The sequence below is a fragment of the Salmo salar genome, chromosome ssa15 (assembly GCF_905237065.1).
Source record: "Salmo salar chromosome ssa15, Ssal_v3.1, whole genome shotgun sequence".
In the NCBI taxonomy this organism is placed as follows: domain Eukaryota; kingdom Metazoa; phylum Chordata; class Actinopteri; order Salmoniformes; family Salmonidae; genus Salmo; species Salmo salar.
Genome location: NC_059456.1, coordinates 75073138 through 75097206, shown reverse-complemented (window position 1 = coordinate 75097206; position 24069 = coordinate 75073138). Strand labels below are relative to the sequence as shown.

At 41.9% G+C, this 24069-nt stretch overlaps 1 protein-coding gene across 2 annotated transcripts in view; it reads left to right on the top strand.

Moving 5' to 3' along the window:
• LOC106572132 (multiple epidermal growth factor-like domains protein 6) overlaps positions 1–24069 on the top strand; it is an 85578-nt gene that overhangs the window by 2437 nt on the left and 59072 nt on the right. For both annotated transcript variants that reach the window (XM_014145998.2, XM_014145996.2), the window contains exons 2-3: positions 19173–19295; positions 22169–22294. In XM_014145998.2, the coding sequence (XP_014001473.2) occupies positions 19173–19295; positions 22169–22294 (249 nt within the window). The remainder of the gene's footprint in view (positions 1–19172; positions 19296–22168; positions 22295–24069) is intronic.

The following is a 24069-nucleotide window of genomic DNA, read 5'->3' as shown; positions in this document are numbered from 1 at the left end:
TTATGTCAGCAGAGTACCGAGCCAGAAATAATCAGACACCCATTTTTCAAGCTAGCATATAATGTCACAAAAACCAAAACCACAGCTAAATGCAGCACTAACCTTTGATGATCTTCATCAGATGACAACCCTAGGACATTATGTTATACAATACATGCATGTTTTGTTCAATCAAGTTCACATTTATATCAAAAAACAGCTCTTTACATTAGCATGTGACTAGCATGTGACTAGCATTCCCACCGAACACTGCCGGTGAATTTACTAAATTACTCACGATAAACGTTCACAAAAAGCATAACAATTATTTTAAGAATTATAGATACAGAACTCCTCTATGCACTCGATATGTCCGATTTTAAAATAGCTTTTCGGTGAAAGCACATTTTGCAATATTCTCAGTAGATAGCCCGGCATCACAGGGCTAGCTATTTAGACACCCAGCAGGTTTAGCACTCATCAAAGTCAGATTTACTATAAGAAAAATGTTATTACCTTTGTTGTCTTCGTCAGAATGCACTCCCAGGACTTCTACTTCAATAACAAATGTTGGTTTGGTTCAAAATAATCCATCGTTATATCCAAACAGCGGCGTTTTGTTCGTGCGTTCTAGACACTATCCTAAAGGGTAAATAAGGGTGACGAGCATGGCGCAATTCGTGACAAAAGAATTCTAAATATTCCATTACCGTACTTCGAAGCATGTCAACCGCTGTTTAAAATCAATTTTTATGCCATTTTTCTCATAAAAAAGCGATAATATTCCGACCGGGAATCTGTGTTTAGATAAACAGACAAAGGAAAAGAAAGCATTCGGTCGAAGCGGGCGCGCCTAAGCCCATAGTACTCTGAGTGGCCACTTGCCAAAAGCGATAAAGTGTTTCAGCCAGAGCCTGCCTCGATATCGTTCAACTTTTTCCCGGGCTCTGAGACCCTATGGAAGACGTAGGAAGTGTCACGTTATTGCACAGATCCTGAGTCTTCAATAAAAAGAGCCAAGATGAAACACTACTTCTCAGACAGGCCACTTCCTGCTTGAAATCTTCTCAGGTTTTGGCCTGCCATAGGAGTTCTGTTATACTCACAGACACCATTCAAACAGTTTTAGAAACTTTAGGGTGTTTTCTATCCAAAGCCAATAATTATATGCATATTCTAGTTACTGGGCAGGAGTAGTAACCAGATTAAATCGGGTACGTTTTTTATCCAGCCGTGTCAATACTGCCCCCTAGCCCTAACAGGTTAAAAAACATTTTCCAAATTCCAGTGTGTCGGTGCCCTAACCCAACTGTAGATGGTGTATCCTGTGTCAGCATCAGGGGATGGTGAGAGGGTGAGATGTACACTGAGTATACAAAACATTTGTCACTTCCTGACCAGTTTAGGGAGTATTTGCTATTGTAGTTTGGTCAGGACGTGGCAGAGGGTATTTTGTTTATGTGTTTCGGGGTGGTGGTGTATGTAGTAGGGTGTTTGATTTATTATTTCTGGGTTTTGGTCTATGTTCTATGTTTTGTATTTCTATGTTCTTTCTGGTTTGTTGTATTTCTATGTTTAGGTTGATGGGGGGTTGGACTCTCAACTGGAGGCAGGTGCTTTCTCGTTGCCTCTGATTGAGAGTCCTATATATGGGTAATTGTTTGGTTTGGTGTTGTGGGAGATTGTTTCTTGTTTTGCCTGTGTGAGCTTGACAAGACTGTTTTGTTGTTCGTTTTGTTATTTTGGTGTTCTCTTTATTTAACTTGTTATGGATAGGGGGCAGTATTTTCACGGCCGGATTATTACTCCTGCCCAGAAACTAGAATATGCATATAATTATTAGCTTTGGATAGAAAACACTCCAAAGTTTCTAAAACTGTTTGAATGGTGTCTGTGAGTTTAACAGAACTCAAATGGCAGGCCAAAACCTGAGAAGATTCTGTACAGGAAGTACCCTGTCTGACCATTTCTTGGCCTTCTTTGCCATCTCTATCCAAAACAGGGGATCTCTGCTGTAACGTGAAATTTTCTAATGCTCCCATAGGCTCTCAGAAGGCGCCAGAACGTTGAATGATGACTCTGCTGTCTCTGGCTGAAAAACAGTAGCGCATTTGGTAAGTGGTCGATCTGAGAACAATGAGGCTGGGGCGCGCGTGCACGAGACGACTCCATGTTTACATTTTCAGTCTTTGAACGAAAACAACGACTCCCGGTCGAAATATTATCGCTTTTTTACGAGAAAAATCGCATAAAAATTGATTTTAAACAGCGTTTGACATTCTTCGAAGTACGGTAATGGAATATTTTGACATTTTGTCACGATACGCGCCGGGCGCGTCACCCTTCGTTACCCTTCTGATAGTGTCTTGAACGCACAACAAAACGCCGCTATTTGGATATAACTATGGATTATTTGGAACCAAAACATTGGGTGATGAAGTAGAAGTCCTGGGAGTGCATTCTGACGAAGAACAGGAAAGGTAATCCAATTTTTCTTATAGTAAATCTGAGTTTGGTGAGTACTTGGTGGGTGTCAAAATAGCTAGCCATGATGGCCGGGCTATCTACTCAGAATATTGCAAAATGTGCTTTCACCGAAAAGCTATTTTAAAATCGGACACCGCAATTGCATAAAGAAGTTCTGTATCTATAATTCTTTAAATAATTGTTATGTTTTTTGTGAACGTTTATCGTGAGTAATTTAGTAAATTCACCGGAAGTGTTTGGTGGGAATGCTAGTTCTGAACGTCACATGCTAATGTAAAAAGCTGGTTTTTGATATAAATATGAACTTGATTGAACAAAACATGCATGTATTGTATAACATAATGTCCTAGGAGTGTCATCTGATGAAGATCATCAAAGGTTAGTGCTGCATGTAGCTGTGGTTTTGTTTTTTGTGACATTATATGCTAGCTTGAAAAATGGGTGTCTGATTATTTCTGGCTGAGTACTCTGCTGACATAATCTAATGTTTTGCTTTCGCTGTAAAGCCTTTTTGAAATCGGACAGTGTGGTTAGATAAAGGAGAGTCTTGTCTTTAACCTCTTACATCTAGACGTTCCGCTAGCGGAACACCTGCTCCAATATCCAATGATAGGCGTGGCGCGAATTACAAATTCCTCAAAAATACAAAAACTTCAATTTTTCAAACATATGACTATTTTACAGCATTTTAAAGACAAGACTCTCCTTTATCTAACCACACTGTCTTGTGGTTTTGACTGCCATATGAGTTCTGTTATACTCACAGACACCATTCAAACAGTTTTAGAAACTGTAGGGTGTTTTCTATCCACAAGTATATGCATATCCTAGCTTCTGAGTTTGAGTAGGAGGCCGTTTAAAATGGGCACGAATTTCTTTCAAAAATCGCTTTAGCGCCCCCTATCCTAGGGGAACGCCAAGAGGTTAAAATCAATTTTTATGCCATTTTTCTCATAAAAAAGCGATAATATTCAGAGCGGGAAAGCGTGTATACGTACAAAGAGAGAGAAAATAAAAGCATGGGATCCCCTTGTGCACGAGCCTGAGTTTCATAGTTCTGTGACCGGCCACTATCCAAACGCGCTACTTTTTTTCAGCCAGAGCCTGCAAAGCCACGATTCAGCTTTTTGCCGCCTTCTGAGAGCCCATGGGAGCCGTAGGAAGTGTCACGTAACAGCAGAGATCCCCTGTATTGGATAGAGATAATCAAGAAGGGCAAGAAATGGTCAGACAGGGCACTTCCTGTAAGGAATCTTCTCAGGTTTTGGCCTGCCAAATGAGTTCTGTTATACTCACAGACACCATTCAAACAGTTTTAGAAACTTTGGAGTGTTTTCTATCCAAAGCTAATAATTATATGCATATTCTAGTTTCTGGGCAGGAGTAATAATCAGATTAAATCGGGTACGTTTTTTATCCGGCCGTGAAAATACTGCCCCCCTAGCCATAACAGGTTAAAATGGTGTAAAATAGTCATATGTTTGAAAAATGGAAGTTTTCGGATTTTCGAGGAGTTTGTATTTCGCGCCACGCCCATCATTGGATATTGGAGCAGGTGTTCCGCTAGCGGAACGTCTAGATGTAAGAGGTTAAAATAAATAACAAGATGAGCATCCACATTCCTGCTGCGTTTTGGTCCTCTATTCCAGATGACAGCCGTTACAACATTAGGAACACCTGCTCTTTCAATGACGTAGACTGACCAAGGGAATCCAGGTGGAAGCTATGATCCCTTATTGATGTAATTTGTTAAATCCACTTCAATCAGTTTAGATGAAGGGGAGGAGACAGGTTAACCTCTATGGGACCCCTTCCCATTCTCATCCTGGTAATGGGATTGCTTAACAAGATAGCATGGCGCGAAATTCAAAACAGCAAAAATTTAATAATTTCAATTTCTCAAACAATCAACTATTTTACACAATTTGAAAGATAAACATCTCCTTAATCCAACCACATTGTCCGATTTCAAGAGGCTTTACGGCGAAAGCATGAAGTTAGATTATGTTAGGACAGTACATAGACAAAAAATTACACACAGCCATTTTCAATGCAAGGACAGGCGTCACCAAAAGCAGAAAACCAGCAAAAATTATGCACTAACCTTTGACAATCTTCATCAGATGACACTCCTAGAACATTATTTTAGACAATAGATGCATTTTTTGTTCTATCAAGTTCATATTTATATCTAAAACAGCATTTTACATTGGCGTGTGACGTTCAGAAAATGTATTTCCCCCAAAACTTTCGGTGAATCAGCACTACAATTTACAAAAATACTCGTCATAAACGTTGATAAAATATTAAACTGTTATTCAAAGAATTATAGATTAACATCTCCTGAATGCAACCGCATTGACAGATTTCAAAATAACGTTACTGGGAAAGCACACTTTGCAATAATCTGAGTACTGTGCTCAGAAAAATACACTACGCAATACAGATAGCCGCCATTTTGGAGTCATCTAAATGCATAAATAGCATTAGAAATATTCACTTACCTTTAATAATCTTCATCAGAAGGCACTTCCAGGAATCCCAGGTCCACAACAAATGTTGTTTTGTTCGATAAAGTTCATAACTTATGTCCAAACAACTCCATGTTGTTTGCGCGTTCAGTAAGCTACTCAAAATGTAGGAAAATGTCACGACGAAAAGTAAAAAAAAAAAAATCTATTTACGTTCGTTCAAACATGTCAAACGTTGTATAGCATCAATCTTTAGGGCCTTTATAACATGAAGATTTAGTAATATTCCAACCGGACCATTCCAGTGTCTTGAAAAACGTTTTGGAACAGAGCTACCTCTCGCGTGAATGCGCGCCAATGAACTGACATCCTTCCCTGGGTCATCAACTTCCCAGCCTTCTCATTCGGTCTCTGTTCATCATAGACACCACAAACAACTTTCTAAAGACTGTTGACATCTAGTGGAAGCCTTAGGAAGTGCAAAATGAATCCTTAGTCACTGTGTGTTCGATTGGCAATGACTTGAAAAACCTACAGGCACCAGATTTTTCATTTCCTGGTTGTATTTTTCTCAGGTTTTTGCCTGCCATATGAGTTCTGTTATACTCACAGACACCATTCAAACAGTTTTAGAAACTTCAGAGTGTTTTCTATTCAAATCTAATAATCTAATAATATGCATATTCTAGTTTCTGGCCCAGAGTAGTAACCTGTTTAAATTGGGTATGTTTTTCATCCGGCCGTGAAAATACTGCCCCCTAGCCCAGACAGGTTTTAAAGAAGGATTTTTAAGCATTGAGACATGGATGGAAGTGCCTTTGAACGGGTTATGGTAGCAGGCACACCGGTTTGAGTGTGTCAAGAACTGCAACGCTGCTGGGTTTTTCATGCTCAACAGTTTTCCGTGTGTATCAAGAATGGTCCACCACCCAAATTACATCCAGCCAACTTGACACAACTGTGGGAAGCATTGGAGTCAACATGGGCCAGCATCCCTGTGGAACGCTTTTGACACCTTGTAGTCCATGCCCCGACGAATGCAGGCTGTTCTGAGGGCAAAACGGGGTGCAATGTTTTGTACAATCTGTATATCTTTCACTTATACCTCTTTAAAAGAACCCATTTCAGTCCTCTTTAAAGTGAACTCTGGGATAAAAAAGGCAAACGAACTCAGTAATCTTTGTATTCACTCAGCCCTTGCATTTGAACTCTTTTGCCAGTTCACTTCAGCTATTTTGTGGTCTGAGTCCTCTTCGTATTCACATTGCTATGTTTTTAAAGAAACCAATATCTTTTTCAACATTCACTCAATGCATACTGGGTTTTAACAAAGTGCAGGACAAGCCATTCCATCAGAAGGTGTTATCGGACAGCTAGATACAGTTGAAGTCAGAAGTTTAGGTTGGATTCATTAAAACTCATTTTTCAAACACACCAAAAATGTCTTTTTAATTAACAAACTATAGTTTTGGCAAGTCAGTTAGGACATCTACTTTGTGTATGACACAAGTAATTTTTCCAACAATTGTTTACAGACAGATTATTTCACTTATAACTCACTGTATCACAATTCCAGTGGGTTAGAAGTTTACATACACAAAGTTGACTGTGCCTTTAATCAGCTTCAAAATTCCAGAAAATGATGTCATTGTCACGTCCTGACCAGTAAAGGGGTTATTTGTTATTGTAGTTTGGTCAGGATGTGGCAGGGGGTGTTTGTTTTATGTGGTTCAGGGTTTGTTGGGCTAAGTACTTATGTAAGAGTGGTGTTTGTTTTATGTGTTCCGTTTTTTTTGTTGGTCTATGTTCTATGTTAGTGTATTTCTATGTTCAGTCTAGTCTATCTATTTCTATGTTTAGTTCATTGGATTGACCTTCAATTGGAGGCAGCTGTTCCTCGTTGCCTCTGATTGAAGGTCCTATGTATAGGGGTGTTTGTGCTATGGGGGTTTGTGGGTAGTTGTCTCCTGTTTGTGTCTGTGCACCTGACAGGACTGTTTAGTGTCGTTTGTTGTTTTGTATACGTGTTTCTTTGGTTTTTCCTTCTTTTGATTTAATAAAGAAGATGAGTATACACGTTCCCGCTGCACCTGGGTCTAATCCTTACGACGCCCGTTACAGTCATGGCTTTAGAGCTTCTGATAGGCTAATTGACACAATTTGAGTCAATTGGAGGTGTACCTGTGGATGTATTTCAAGGCCTACCTTCAAACTCAGTGCCTCTTTGCTTGACATCATGGGAAAATCAAAAGAAAACAGCTAAGACCTCAGAAAAAAAATTGTAGACCGCCACAAGTCTGGTTCATCCTTGGGAGCAATTTCCAAACGCCTGAAGGTGCCACGTTCATATGTACAAACAATAGTACACAAGTATAAACACCATGGGACCACGCAGCCGTCATACCGCTCAGGAAGGAGACGCGTTCTGTCTATTTAAGATGAACGTACTTTGGTGCGAAAAGTGCAAATCAATCCCAGAACAACAGCAAAGGACCTTGTGAAGATGCTGGAGGAAACGGGTACAAAAGTATCTATATCCACAGTAAAACGAGTCCTATTTCGACATAACCTGAAAGGCCGCTCAGCAAGGAAGAAGACACTGCTCCAAAACCGCCATAAAAAAGCCAGACTACGGTTTGCAACTGCACATGGAGAAAAATATCGTACTTTTTGGAGAAATGTCCCCTGGACTGATGAAACAAATATAGAACTGTTTGGCCATAATGACCATCGTTATGTTCGGAGGAAAAAGGGGGAGGCTTGCAAGCCGAAGAACACCATCCCAACCATGAAACACGGGGGTGGCAGCATCATGTTGCGGGGTGCTTTGCTGCAGGAGGGACTGGTGCACTTCACAAAATAGATGGCATCATGAGGGAGGAAAATTATGTGGATATATTGAAGCAATATCTCAAGACATCAGTCAGGAAGTTAAAGCTTGATCGCAAATGGGTCTTCCAAATGGACATTGACCCCAAGCATACTTCCAAAGTTGTGGCAAAATGGCTTAAAAAAATAACATTTTCAAATCAAATTTTATTTGTCACATACACATGGTTGACAGATGTTAATGTGAGTGTAGCGAAATGCTTGTGCTTGTAGTTCCGACCATGCAATAATATCTAACAAGTAATCTAACAATTTCACAACACCTACCTTATACACACTAGTGTAAAGGAATGAATAAGAATATGTACATAAAAATATATATTGATGAGCGATGGACGAACGGCATAGGCAAGATGCAGTAGATGGTATAGAGTACAGTATATACATATGAGATGAGTAGTGTAGGGTATGTAAACATTATATAAAGTGGCATAGTTTAAAGTGACTAGTGATACATTTATTACATCCAATTTTTAATTATTAAAGTGGCTAGAGATTGAGTCAGTATGTTGGTAGCAGCGACTCAATGTTAGTGATGGCTGTTTAACAGTCTGATGGCCTTGAGACTGAAAAACAGCTTCTGTCTCTTAGTCACAGCTTTGATGCACCTGTACTGACCTCGCCTTCTGGATGATAGCGGTGTGAACAGGCAGTGGCTCGGGTGGTTGTTGTCCTTGATGATCTTTTTGGCCTTCCTGTGACATCGGGTGGTGTAGGTGTCCTGGATAGCAGGTAGTTTGCCCCCGGTGATGCGTTGTGCAGACCTCACTACCCTCTGGAGAGCCTTACGTTTGTGGGCGGAGCAGTTGCTGTACCAGGCGGTGTTACAGCCCGACAGGATGCTCTCGATTGTGCATCTGTAAAAGTTTGAATGTTTTTGGTGACAAGCCAAATTTCTTCAGCCTCTTCAGCCTCTGGCGCTGTTGCGCCTTCTTCACCACGCTGTCTGTGTGGGTGGACCATTTCAGTTTGTCCATGATGTGTACACCGAGGAACTTAAAACTTTCCACCTTCTTCATGAGACATAATAATTGTAATTTGAAGATGATATTAACATGTAAATATAATTGTTAACAGAATAAATAGCAGAAGAATTACTGAAGATTAAATAATGCTGTAATTGAAAATTGTATACCAATGTAGGCTACAGGCACTTTGAGAGCTAGAATTGATTTTGTACCATATGTCCTCATCAAATATGTTGTCTTCTCACACTATTCAAACCCCACAATTAAATAAACAGCTGATGAAGCTCTCTTAGCCTATAGATCACATTATCGCAAACAAGTTACCTTGAACTAAAAAACTGTGCATCCTTGATGCACATCATCATCATCTTCTCTCTTTTGTGGCACCAATGTGAGGGTTTATGGCAGGGGAACTGGTGTTGCAGTAGTCAGGTGTGTGGTGTAGGAATAATGACAAGCGGACCTGGGGAGCTTTGTTTTCACATTGTCCCAAAAAAGGGAACTTGACCACCTCTCGAGATGATCTCAGTTCAGTTTGCTTCTCTTTGAGGGGTCTGAGTTCCTTTGGAGTGTTCACAGTCTCCCCAAAATTAAGCAAACCACAAAAATTGGCTGAAAGGGACTAAGTGTGAAAACACCCTTAGACTAGATACTAGAGTTATAGACTACCTGGCATATTCAATCTGCAGATGCAGCGGTTTCTTTGTTGTTCCTTTGACTTGGTGAATTCCTGTGATCCTCCTGATTTATGACAGTTGGAGTTCAGTTGCTTTTTGAATGTGTCTTATCATTGTCCAGTAAGAGTATGGCAAGCACAGGGAGATCCTGGCACCACACACACCCATGCATGGACACACACAAGAACTCACTCACACATGCACACACATTCATGTGTGCACACACACGCACGCAATCACGCACACGCCAATGCTACTTCCCAAAACCAAGGTTCGGCTGCACTCCATACCTCTAATCCTGAAAAATGTTGTGATATTGGACCGCAGCGGACCACAGTCTTGTAACCCCCACAGGTTGCCAAACTGCGTACTTGATCTGAGCCATGTGTGTTCGATCTCTGGTCATGGTTCCAGTTCCAAACATGTTGATGCTGGCTGTGAGTGTGGGAGAGACCCCAGGGCAGCTGTTTAGGACATTACAACTGAGTTGTGTTGTACTAGTAGTGTGAATTTCATGGCTGTTGGTGAGAGGTCAGTGACTTGAGGCCAGATAAACACTGAATGACTGTGAGGTCAGGGAGGGATGTTGGCCACAGCAGCAGAGGCCAGTGGCTCCAATCCATATCAATAATCCTCTCATGTCGAGAACAACATTCAGAGATCGTTGTATGGTAAACAGCTAGGCTAGCACAAGTGGGTGATTTGATTCTCTTGCTGCAGTTGCTCTTTCTCTCTGTCTTTCCTTCTGTCAAATGTGCCTCACGTCGTCTACTGATTGAGAGAGGATCAAGTCTATCAGTGCAGTCGATGCCCCCTGTAGCATGAGCGAACTGTTCATGCCCCTTGTCTGACTGCCCCACTTATTCATTGCTAGTTCTAGCCTGACATGAGGAACCACTGCACTCATTGGGAGTCTGGGCTGTATCACCACTTATGCTGCACAGAAGTTAACACACTTGAATAATGCAACACGGTATGTAGAAATGTTGAAACTGTTAATTACTGTTCTCAAAACAATGTCCAGTACAGGCTAGAACACTACAATGCAAGAAGATACCGGTAGCTTCCATCTTTGTAAGCTAACTTTCCTTGCTAGCTTACAGCTGAAGCCAACATCAATTCACTACCCCAGTACTATGTTTGTGATAATATGTAAACCGTAATGCTAAATATGCTGATTTGTCAGCAAAAAACATTATTAATCTCTCCCAGTCGAGATCATCTTTGCTGGGGCCTCGAATTAGCTTTGTGTGTGAATGACCTCATGGGTCTTAAAGAGACAGCGCACACTTTTATAAAATAAGAGATTGCTTCTTCTATGCAAATGTTGATAAGTCCCAAATGGAAGGTTAACTGATTGTTTTTCATCTGTGGCCACATGAAATCAGCCAAAACAAGCTCAATAACGCATGCACACGCTCTTACTGAATATGCATTCACCTGTATTGTGAATAGGCCTAAGCTACACCTTGATTTACCCAGTTTGTCAATAGAGATTTACCATTCAAATTAATGATAACCATTATGCAGTTATCTTGTATAAAAACAAAGATTGTAATGCATACAATCAAAAATGTCCAATATAATGATATTGAACTGAACAGATCTGTCTGGATCAAGTGCCATTCTGTTACTTTGGCTAAAACGTCTTCTTTTGTTGCCATGGTATCATTTTGGTATCAAGTATCGTGATGGTATCGAGTATTGTGATACTAAACCTGGTATCGGTATCAAAGTCCTTCTCCCTCTACCTCTCTCTCTACCTACCTCTCTCTATACCTCTCTCTATACCCCTCTCTATGCACAACTGACCCCCAGGTATGTGCACCAGATACATTTCCTAGCTCGGCTATGTCCAAAATGCTGCAGCACCAGAGCAAATGCCTAAGCTTTAACCACTACTCCATGCTAAGCTGTTGCATACATTTGGCTTTACCAATAACAATTGGTTGCTGATTGGGAATGTACTGTATTGTCATACCAGATCATGTCCCACTTTTACTCACAGTGGTGTAATCATGCTCTAATGATTCTGTGTGAAACAGTGCTGCTGTTTATGTCCTCGCTGACCGTGTGTGTGAGTGACACACACACACACACACACACACACACACACACACACACACACACACACACACACACACACACACACACACACACACACACACACACACACACACACACAAGGTGCATTAATTTATCCTCCCGTCAGCACTCCGGGCCACAGCTATTAAAATTCTTTGCCGATCTCTCGGGGAGGTGGTCCTCGTTAGCCTGTAGACTTTGCATGTGCTCGATTGGTACACTGTTTGGGAGGCACACTTTTGTATACACTGTAAATATGTAGGGGAGACGGAGGTTGGTTGTCACACTTTTTGCTCTCGTGTGTATTTCACAGCACCAGTCTATCTGACTTTTCAATATAGGATAAAGAAGAAAGGCCTTGGGTTGAAATGGGGACGATTTTTATCCTCAAATCTTATTCCAACGTGGCGTTATAAGCCATCAAATACACTCTGTCCACTTGTGACAACCAGCGCCCTCGCGTGGTTGGTTGTCACACAGTATGGGGTTGGCTGTCACAATGTTTGCTAGTAGCTTATAGCATACAAAGTCTTAGAAATAGCCACTCCTTTCTTTGATCTGTTGATATTCCTAACAAAATTCTGAATTTTATGCTGTGAGAATAACATATCACATTTTGAGTACATTTGTAAGGTGTGTTTGCACACGTGTGGGTGTGTGTGACAGAAATTAAGGGGGCTCTTTATAGCACACACAAAAAATATACACTACCGGTCAAAAGTTTTAGAACCCCTACTCATTCAAGGGTTTTTCTTTATTTTTACTATTTTCTACATTCTAAACTTTTGACCGGAAGTGTAGCTCTTTATTCCCTCTTTTCAAGAAACATAATTGTTCATAGATACTCCCATAATTCAAACATTTACAAAGAAAATACCAATAATGCATTTATTTTCTTTCAACTATGAAAAACACATAAATTCCACTCACCTCAGTGTTTAGTCATGTTAACACAAATTGACCAGGTGGATGTTCTTTCAAACAATTCAAACATTTGAACCTTAAAAATATTACACGATTTAGATTGGGAGTAATTACCGCTGTGACAACCAACACCAGTCTCCCCTAGACTACAGTGCATTTGGAAAGTATTCAGACCCCTTGACTTTTTCCATATTTTTACAGCCTTATTCTAAAATGGATTTAAAAAATACACACAATACCCCATAATGACAAAGCAAATACAGGTTTTAAAAATGTTTACAAATGTATTAAAAATAAAAAACAGAAATAACTTATTTACATAAGTATTCAGACCCTTTGCCATGAGACTCGAAATTGAGCTCAGGTGCATCCTGTTTCCATTGATCATCCTTGAGATGTTTTTACAAATTGAATATGGTAAATTCAATTGATTGGACATTATTTGGAAAGGCACACACCTGTCTATGTAAGGTCCCACAGTTGACAGTGCATGTCAGAGCAAAAACAAAGCCATGAGGTCGAAGGAATTGTCCGTAGAGCTCAGAGACAGGATTGTGTCGAGGCACAGATCTGGGGAAGGGTACCCAAACATTTATGCAGTATTGAAGGTCCCCAAGAACACAGTGGCCTCCTTCATTCTTAAATGGAAGAAGTTTGGAACCACCAAGACGCTTCCTAGAGCTGGCCGCCCGGCCAAACTGAGCAATCGAGTGAGATGGGCCTTGGTCTGGGAGGTTACCAAGAACCCGATAGTCACTCTGACAGAGCTCCAGAGTACCTCTGTGGAGATGGGAGAACCTTCCAGAAGGACAACCATCTCTGCAGCACTACACCAATCTGACCTTTAAGTTACAGTGGCCAGATGGAAGACACTCCTCAGTAAAAAGCACATGACAGTACCCTTGGAGTTTGCCTAAAGACTCTCAGACCATGATGATGAAACCAAGATTGAACTCTTTGGCCTGAATGCCAAGCGTCACGTCTGGAGGAAACCTGGCACCATCCCTACAGTGAAGCACGGTGGTGGCAGCATCATGCTGTGGGGATGTTTTTCAGCGGCAGGGACTGGGAGACTAGTCAGGACTGAGGGAAAGATACACAGAGCAATGTACAGAGAGATCCTTGATGAAAACTTGCTCCAGAGCGCTCAGGACCTCAGACATGGGCGAAGGTTCACCTTCCAACAGGACAACAACCCTAAGCACACAGCCAAGACAATGCAGGAGTGGCTTCGGGGCAAGTCTCTGAATGTCCTTGAGTGGCCCAGCCAGAGCCCAGACTTGAACCCAATTGAACATCTCTGGAGAGACCTGAAAATAGCTGTGCAACGACTCTCCCCATCCAACCAACAGAGCTTGAGAAGATCTGCAGAGAAGAATGGGAGAAACTCCCCAAATACAGCGGTGCCAAGCTTGTAGCGTCATACTCAAGAAGACTCAAGGCTGTAATCGCTGCCAAAGGTGCTTTAACAAATTACTGAGTAAAGGCTCTGAATACTTTTGTAAATGTGCTATTTTTGTTCCTAAAATAAATGTCTAAAAAACGTTTTTTTTTTCTCTGTCAATATGGGGTATTGTGTGTAGATTGATAAGGGGAAAAAAACGATTTAATCCACTTTAGAATAAGGCTGTAATGTAACAAAATGTGGAAAAAGTCAAGGGGTCTGAATACTTTCCGGAATGCACAGTTTGTACTGTATACAGTGTAGTATGTCCTTTAATTCACTGAAATCGGTGGCTAGTATACACTGAATGTAGAAAACTTCAAGAATATCTTCCTAATATTGAGTCGCACCCCCTTTTGCCCTCAGAACAGCCTCAATTCGTCGGGGCATGGACTCTACAAGGTGTCGAATGCTTCCCACAGTTGTGTCAAGTTGGCTGGATGTCCTTTGGGTGGTGTACCATTCTTGATACACACGAGAAACTGTTGAGCCTGAAAAACCCAGCAGGGTTGCAGTTCTTGACACACTCAAAACTCTGAATGGCACACATACACAATGCATGTCTCAAGTGTCTCAAGGCTTAAAAATCCTTCTTTAACCTGTCTTCTCTCCTTCATCTACACTGACTGAAATGGATTTAACAGATAACATCAATAAGGGATCACAGCTTTCACCTGGATTCACCTCATCAGTGTTTGTCGTGGAAAGAGCAGGTGTTCCTAATGTTTATGCACTCAGTGTATGTTCTGCACAGGCACAGATAAACAGAATTTATGGAAATGGCCTGTTGGCTGTTGTTCCTTGTTTTCCTGTTTTATTATCAATTGTGATGTCTGAGCGTGTGCGCCTGCGAGCGAACCTGTGTGAGCGCGTATGTGTGCGCACGCCAGTGTGTAAAGTCTGCGTGGCATGTTTCATGAATCCCCATTTTCCATCAGTGTTGATATGGCTTTGGATTTGATCTGCCTGTTGGCTGCATCTTATGAAAACCTGTCACGTCTTGCATATGCTAGCAGCTTAATAAAACTACTCTAAGCCATATGATTGACGACATGTGGAAACAGCCATCATCTCTCAAATTGAAATGTGTACTGACCACTTTGTTGTGGAGTCTTAACATTCATGACCCATGAACAGCCATTTTGTCTGCCAACGTTTCTTGTGAGATTCATCTTCATGTTTCACCCTGTAATTATCTAGAGGATATAAGGTTATGGAACTGACGCTTAGACCAGATTTAGTTCAGTTGTAATGTGAAGAAAAGTTCATGTTGTTGCCTTCCCCTCCCCTATTTTGTCGTCTTTCTCAATTGTTTTGTTTGGTAAAAAGGAACTCATGCCTTTGTCGAAAAAAACATATAGCATGTCAAAGTGCCTACCTCCTTAAGACAATGACTGACAACCCAGATATCTTGCCGGCAGAATGTAAATGGGGTTGCCAGCGCAGTGAGAGATAAATTAGCAGTGCCTACTGTATATCAGCTCAGACGCCCCATCAACACAAAGGCTGCTGGCCATCTAAATACGGTGGACCTCAGGGGTCAGACACAATTATTTACCTCCTGGAGTAGAATAGGCAGGACTTTAATCATCATCACAATAGTCCTGAATGTAACTAAGGCTTCTGATGAGCCCTTTTATCATCATGGGCTGCTTCAGAAAGTGTGCCAGACTGTCTATAACTCTCCAAATCCCTTATGGTACCAAGATAAATCCAGTAAACATAATTTGGCTGATCACTTCAGGCATTTACTGCTTATCACACTGCCCAGTTTTAATGGCAACTGGGCCATTCTCCACTCCTGGGCCTCTTGAGGCCGAAGCCAGACCTGTCCTTCCGGCTTTAGTAACTTCCTCTGAAGGCTCTTTCAGGCCTTGCCCCCAAGTGGACCCTAATATAGCTCCAGACCAGAAGACAGAGGACATCAGAGGACATCCAACGGTCTTTGTTTCAAAAGCCAAATACCTCCTCATAGCATATCTCTCATTCTGCCATTCGTCTTGTTTTGGTGGTCTCTGGTTTTGTTGAAGTTGGAAGTAGGGGATGTCTGCGTCACAGATGGTTTCTCATAGGCTTGAAAGGCGAGCCGTGTGACCACAGTGCCTTGAAATGATAACAGTAAAGCGTGTCGTGGAATGCTACTGTACTTGACATTGTGGAACGATGGCTGTATATCAAAGAAACTAAGGAAACCATGTTTGTTCTCCATAAATCTTGAATGGAGAATAAACTCTCGTCTTATTAAGAAAATGTCACTTCACTGATTTGATGAAGTCAGCAACTCTCTTCATAGTGACATACTGTACTTGTTATGACTGCTTTTTTCTGCAATATGTATCTCGTGCATTGTATGGATGTGGCTCCTTAGAAGAACAAATGTGTAGCTTATAGAGCTAAATCTACTGTGCAGGAAACTATTAAGTTTTTGATAGCTGCAGGTTTGCACTGAGTATGTATTTTCCCCATGGTAGTGGTCTTTGAAGCGGTGATATCCAGAAGAGAATGTCTTCAAACGGGCCCTTGACGGACACTTAATGTCATAGGAGCCTCTGGATAAAGTTTTAATAGAGGCACAGAGAACCCTTATGAAAAAAGATTGCAGTCAGAGTGCAGTATAACTGCAGTACACTGGAGTACAACTGCAGTTAGACTGAATTATAACTGCAGTATGCTACAAATACTGCATCCAAAATAAAAAAATTCTTACTGCAGTAATTTTGCAGTGTAACTGTAGTTAGAGTGCAGTATAACTGCAGTTCAACTGCAATACACTGCAGATATTCTGCAATTACTGTGTCCAAAATACCACAATCGTTACTGCACTTTTACTGCAGTTTCAAAACCGCAATATTTTTTCATAAGGGAATCATTGACCTCTGGCCTGTGAAGGACAGATAAAACTGGTTGTTATGGAGAGGAACTGGATGATGTTTACTGCCTTTGAGGAGGCTTGTATGGGGCCATAAGTTAATTTTCTAGTGCCATTCCTAATCCAGGTGTAAGGTACATTTTTGTTGTTATAAATGGGTAGATATACTCCATTTTAGCCTTACTTGCACTGATATGTCTCATATCTCGCAAAGACTAATGGGATACCTAGGTGACATCGTCTAAAACATTAGATTATGTCAGGAGAGTACCCTGCCAAAAATAATCACACAGCCATTTTCAAAGCAAGCATATATGTCACAAAAACCAAAACCACAGCTAAATGCAGCACTAACCTTTGATGATCTTCATCAGATGACACTCCTAGGACATTATGTTATACAATACATGCATGTTTTGTTCAATCAAGTTCATATTTATATCAATAACCAGCTTTTTACATTAGCATGTGATGTTCAGAACTAGCAAACTTCCGGTGAATTTACTAAATTACTCACGATTAACGTTCACAAAGTACATAACAATTATTTTAAGAATTATAGATACAGAACTCCTTTATGCAATCGCGGTGTCAGATTTTAAAATAGCTTTTCGGCAAAAGCACATTTTGCAATATTCTGAGTACATAGCCCGGCCATCACGGCTAGCTAATTTGACACCCACCAAGTTTGGCCCTCACCAAACTCAGATTTACTATAAGAAAAATTGGATTACCTTTGCTGTTCTTCATCAGAATGCACTCCCAGGACTTCTACTTCAACAACAAATGTTGTTTTGGTTCCAAATAATCCATAGTTATATCCAAATACCGCCGTTTTGTTCATGCGTTCAGGTAACTATCCGAAGGGTGACGCGCGAGCGCATTTCGTGACAAAAAAATTCAAAATATTCCATTACCGTACTTCGAAGCATGTCAAACGCTGTTTAAAATCAATTTTTATGCGATTTTTTTCTCGTAAAATAGCGATAATATTCCAACCAGGCGACATTGTATTCATTCAAAGGCTGAAAGAAAAAAAATTGAGAATTCTCATGAACGCGCATCTCCAGTGTCACTGTCCCCCAGCCTGACCAGTAACAAACAGAGCTGCTGTACTTCGCCCAGAGACTGCAGACATCTCATTCCACTTTCTGGCGCCTTCTGAGAGCCAATGGAAGCCTTAGAAAATGTCACGTAACAGCAGAGATGCTGTATTTTCGATAGAGATGCAACAGAAGGATAACAAATCAAGTCAGACAGGGCATTTCATGTATGGAATCTTCTCAGGTTTTGGCCTGCCATATGAGTTCTGTTATACTCACAGACACCATTCAAACAGTTTTATAAACTTTAGAGTGTTTTCCATCCAAATATACTAATTATATGCATATTCTCATTTCTGGGCAAGAGTAGTAACCAGTTTAAATTGGGGACATTTTTTTATTCGGCCGTGCAAATACTGCCCCCTAACCCCAACAGGTTAAATGGCTGATGCTCTGGGAATATTACAATTTGAATATGAGTTCTACGTCCTACAAGACAGGTCGCTTGAAGTGCAAGCGTTGCGTCGGAAGACAATGCCATTGTAGTGGTTGGTTGTCAAGATGCCGTAGGACTTCTGTGGTTAGAGGGCTGGTTGTGTGTGTGTGTGTGTGTGTGTGTGTGTGTGTGTGTGTGTGTGTGTGTGTGTGTGTGTGTGTGTGTGTGTGTGTGTGTGTGTGTGTGTGTGTGTGTGTGTGTGTGTGTGTGTGTGTGTGTGTGTTTACCAGCCCTCCAGTGCTTGCTTTGCTAACCGTCCTGGCCTTCGTCCATCTGTCTCCAGTTACCTCCTGGCCCTGTGAGATTGGCATGCGCCCGTATTTCTTGCTGATTGCTCTGTGTGTGTCTAATGGCTTCTCTATAAGTGGCCTGCAGGGCTTCTGGTGCTTAGGCAGGACTGATGCCTGAACGAATCAGTTGGAAGGTTATTTGATTTAAATAGGGGCCGCTTTTTTTTTCTTCGGACCTCCAATGTCTGCAAGTGCTGCACACATTATTTTTCAACTAGAACTGCTGGGCCTCAAGGGACCCCCCTTCAAGCTAATGCCATACTCATTTTGTCCAGGCAGCATCAGATATAGTACATGGGCTACACATACTGAGACAGAGGGGCGGTGTTTTGCTCGCTTGGATGATTCGTCTGAGATTGATAGGTCTTTCTGTCGGTGCGCATCTCGGTCAAGTAAATTGTCAATATTACAAGGTACGATAGGGCAGGCCAAGCCCCCTAAGCCCCGCTCATAATGCCGGCCCTGGGCTTAGGCAGAGCTGTTCCACCACAATTTACTGTTCTTTACTATTAAAGAGTGATTACACTGATTTGTCATTTCTCTCCCACAGATATTGATGAGTGTCAGGTCTATAATGGGGGCTGCCAGCACCGATGTGTCAACACCAGGGGCTCGTACTACTGCGAGTGCAGCCCGGGCACCCGTCTGCACACAGATGGCCGGACTTGCATCGGTAAGATCCAGGGGAGGGTGTCGAGGGGTCACCTGAGGTCAAATGGGTGAAGGGGTCGGGGGTGAGGGAGGTTTGGGATGAAACAGATGGATCTGGTCCAACGTACTGGATGTATTCTGTTGTTGTCCTCACTGTCTGGTAGCTAGGCCACGGGAGAAGCTGGGACTCACATCAAAGCAGTGAAAGAGGGGTCTCCACCTTCTGCTTGTGTCAAAAGGGGGAATCAAAGAGTCTGTTGTGCTGGCAGAAGACAAGCTTTCCCACTGTTCCCCAGCAGCCCTGTCAGAGCAGGTTTGTGTCTGGGTGTATATAGTAGTGCAGTGTCTCCTCCTCTTCTTTCTCTCTCTCTCTCACATACGTGTGCATGCTCACACACACTCTCTCACTTAGATCTCATCTGTTTTCCTCTGCGAGTTCCAGTGCTGCATCAGAAAGCTTATTTTAATTCACAGCTATGGCACACAACAACAGCGTGTCAGGATAACTCTCTCTCTCTGATTAGGGAGCATTACCGCACAGTGGGCACAGACGTCAATTCAACGTCTATTCCACATTGGTTCAACGTAATTTCATTGAAATGATGTGGAAACAACGTTGATTCAACCAGTGTGTGCCCAGTGGGTGGGAAGCCCCGAGGCCTGTTGAGTTTGTTTAAAGTGCTACTTTTATGGCTTTGACCAGAGCTGGTCTGGATGAAATGTTAGTGTGTCTGTTATTTTTCAATGAGTAATTACCACAGAGATACTCCAAATGGGCTCCAAATTACACTACCTCAGTTTGTGAATAGATTTCTGCAGAGTGATGATTTAGAGTGCAGGTGGCCAACCCCTTTTTCTTGGAGAGCTACTGGGTGTGCAGGCTTTTGTTCCAGCCTGGCACTAACATACCTGGTTCAGCTAATCAAGGTCTTACAGCTATTTAGTAGAAACAGGTGTGTTACTGTTAAAGCTGAGCTGGAACAAAATGTGCACCCCTTAATGCTCTCCAGGGTTGGCCACCCCAAATGCTGTCTTCTCAGCTCAACTACAGACTTTCAATCACATTGCTTTTCCTTTTCACCATTGAGAGGCAGACCATGTGCTTCGACACACGTGCTAATTTTCGATTCCCTGTAGTATTATGCACATCAACTGTGTGCAGTCCAGAAGCGCAGAATCAATAGAGTTATTTATTTAGATTTTAATCAGGCTGCTTTGAAGGCACGGAAACCTCTGATGGCATGATTTGTCAAACAAACCGCCTCATCTTTCTCACGCTGTTTTTCACCAGGCCTCGTTTTCCTCCTTTAAATGAAAGGCAGCTGATGAACTCAAGGATGCTCCAAACAGTACAAAAACATAAGACATAAACTGTGTGTGATATGGCTTACTGAAAAAAATATGAGTATTGTGATGCTACTTCACAAAAGTTTAAGTGAAAGACTCACTCTTGATAATGCTTCATTTCCTTTCAATGAAGTCCTCCCTTTCCCTGAAAAAAATTGTCGACCCATGTATGTCTGGCCTTCTAGATTATGAGCCCTAAGTAGTCTCAACTGTCCCCTAGCATTCCCAGATGAACCAAACCAGCCAGAAAAGCATGTCTCTCTCCCCCTTCACACTAGAGTGCTCTGAAGCCTCCCTCCACTAAGAGCTCTGTTCCTGTGATTCCTCCTGAAACCAGGAGCAAGTACTATAGAAGCTAACTGCAGACAGTCAGTCTCATTTGATCTTAGCACAGTCAAAAGAGGCAACTCATCCATCATTAGGAAAATGATCATTGTTCTTTGAGAATCAGTGAAACTTGGACCAGTGAAACTATATGCCTACCTGGCTCACACATTGACTATGCGGAGTGTTGATTGATCTACAAACAATGGAGAGCAAATGGGCAATCTATCTTCCCAAGCAACACGGTGCGCTCATGTTGGCTTCCCGGGGGCACTTGCCAGTCAGGGGAAGACCTGATACTTTCCACTGACAATCTCATGTCTTTCCTCCATAAACATAGGCTCTGTCCAGAAGCAACCCATTGCCCCTATACCACTCTAGGTACTTTAGTAGATCTGACAGGACTAGGTGTAAGCAATATTGCAAGGTTAAGCCACTACCATATTGCTTATATCTATCCATTCCTGTCAGATATAATGTACATAAGGTTTCAATGGCCTAGAGGTAAGCGGCAGGGGTTGTTTCTGTACAAGGTGCACTGCAATGAGCCACGTAAGTACCCCCTGCTGTCCGTACGCTTATTGGCCTGATACGATGGCTCGCTAATGGAGCAGCAAAAAATGAATTATCTCCGGCATTTCTCTCCATGTTATTATTGGGCTTTTCTTCCGAGATAGCAATCGAAGGGAAAACAGATTGGAGCAGAAGGGACAGGGTCTGTGATCATCACATTCCAAGGGTGAAGTGGAGCTGGGGTACATGTTTGTTTTGGTTTTGAAACTGGGACACCCTTTTCTGAGTTCATCCAAATGAAAATGGAGGAGCTACTTCTCATGTAGAGATACAGTTCACCTTGGGTTATGATAAATCAAGTGTTTGAAATGACCTCGTGGTGTCTCGCTCTTTGTGAGAAAGCATACAGGCGAACACTTGCTCCTGCTGTCAGAGAAAGCAGACCTACTGTACATGTAATGTTCATAACAATTACTAGTCATTGTTAGGGCCAGGAGTTTATCCTGCTGTCATGAAAAACTCTGGGCCTGTGTCAATGTAGATAATCGGAACAAAAAACAATAGTGGTCAAATTGTGTCTGTCTGCGTTAGACTTTGAGAGCATCTAAACAGGTATTTTTTCTTCATATGATAATAAATCAACTTTATTTGTTTACTATACATCACCTTTAATTGTTGATCTGTTGTCGCTCTCTGTGTGTTTGTCTCCAGCCGTCCGATCCTGTGCCGTCAGCAATGGAAGCTGTGAGCAGAACTGTGTGCAGCTGTCCCCGGCTCACTACCAGTGTCGCTGCAGACCCAACTATCAGCTCGCAGAGGACGGCAAACACTGCATATGTAAGTGCCGCTAGACTGCCATAAAAAAAATGTCTGTCCGTGTAATATTCCATATGTTCAATATGAATAATAAAGTAATGTCCAGACACAGATCAAGTTGGTCGTTTATCTAGAAGCGTTGCATGGCTCACACATATGTGTTCTGTGGTTGACTGACAGCAATGATCCACCATGAGGTGTCGCATTACACTAGTTTTGTCAAAAACAATGTAATCAATGTTACTGCACTGTTGTGCCTAAACATTATAGTGGATGTGGGTGTGCAAGCAATTTCTCAGTCCATCTTGGCCTTGAATCTCCATGCAGCACAAACTTTTTTGTCTTTGTTTGCCATGTTGGGGATGAGGTGAAATAACAAAATGCTGACTGTGCTGGCTATGCTAGCTGTGTTGACTTTGTTGGCTGTGCGGACTGTGCGGACTGTGTTGACTGTGTTGGCTTTGTGGTCTGTGCTGTGACAGCTCACTTCCTGTCTGTCTGTCTGTCTGTCTGTCTGTCTGTCTGTCTGTCTGTCTGTCTGTCTGTCTGTCTGTCTGTCTGTCTGTCTGTCTGTCTGTCTGTCTGTCTGTCTGTCTGTCTGTCTGTCTGTCTGTCTGTCTGTCTGTCTGTCTGTCCTGTCATGGAGCCGAATAAACCTGATCCAATTCCATGACTTTAACTCCAGCCTGGTGTTTTCCTTACCAACTCCACATTACTTTCTCAAACAAGGCTCATGAAAACCGTGGACAAACACTGCATCCTCATAAAAGTAGCACTTTAAACAAACTCAAATGCACATGTGGCCATTGTTGTTTCCTATGCCCATTTGGTGTGACCGCATAAAGGCGTTTGACAGCCAGGGCTCGCAATGAATTTGAAACGTACTTAAAGGCTGGAGATGGCATCGATTATATTAATCGATACTGTATTTACTAGCTTGTGTTAATGACTACTAGGCCAAACTATAGCACCCAGATTTCCTCCTGCTAAAGATACAGTAGATAGAGGATACAGCTGTGCTGGAGTGGTTGGCTTCAGATATTGTGCCTGGCAGTTCTCAGTTCGTACCCAAAGCCCATTGACAGCTCAGATCCTTTGACTTCAGACGGTTGTTATTGTGGTCGACAAGTTGATCTCAGATATAGCATGTCGTATTTTATATATCAAGACATATGGACGTATTTAATATTCTTGGAATTTCACATTTTCACATCAAAATAAAAAAGCACTTTGAGAGATGTCAATGCTATTTTAGATCCAATAGGATGAAGTTATATTTAAATGGTTTTGATACCAGACATGCATTAGGCCAATTTTAGCACTAAAGGGGGGGGGGGGATACAATTATATAAATGTATTAAGATGTAATATAGAGAATGCAGCTATTTGGGAGTGAACACTGTAATAACTCTATAAGTTAAATTACTGTGCACTTTGGCAGGCTTTGAAATTCCTCCTGTCTTGTATCAGACTCCAAGGTCTGAGAGAGAGACCAGTCCGACATCGCCTTGGCGACCTCTGACCAATGGTCTGTCTTGCCGGCAGAATAACTGGTAAATGCAATCATCAGGAGGCTTACCAGAGGTCCACCGTTGCTATGGTTACCAAACCCCGATCCAAAAGCGACAGATAGGAACGCATTAAATAGTTATCCACCTAGGGTGGATTTCAAACAAACCTGCATTGTGAAAAAGTAACTTTGTTACTGCTGTATCCATTCCATCTTTGGGCAGATGTGGACATCTCCTACCTTTTCTGATTTCCTGTCCCTTTACAATATACACTGCTCAAAAAAA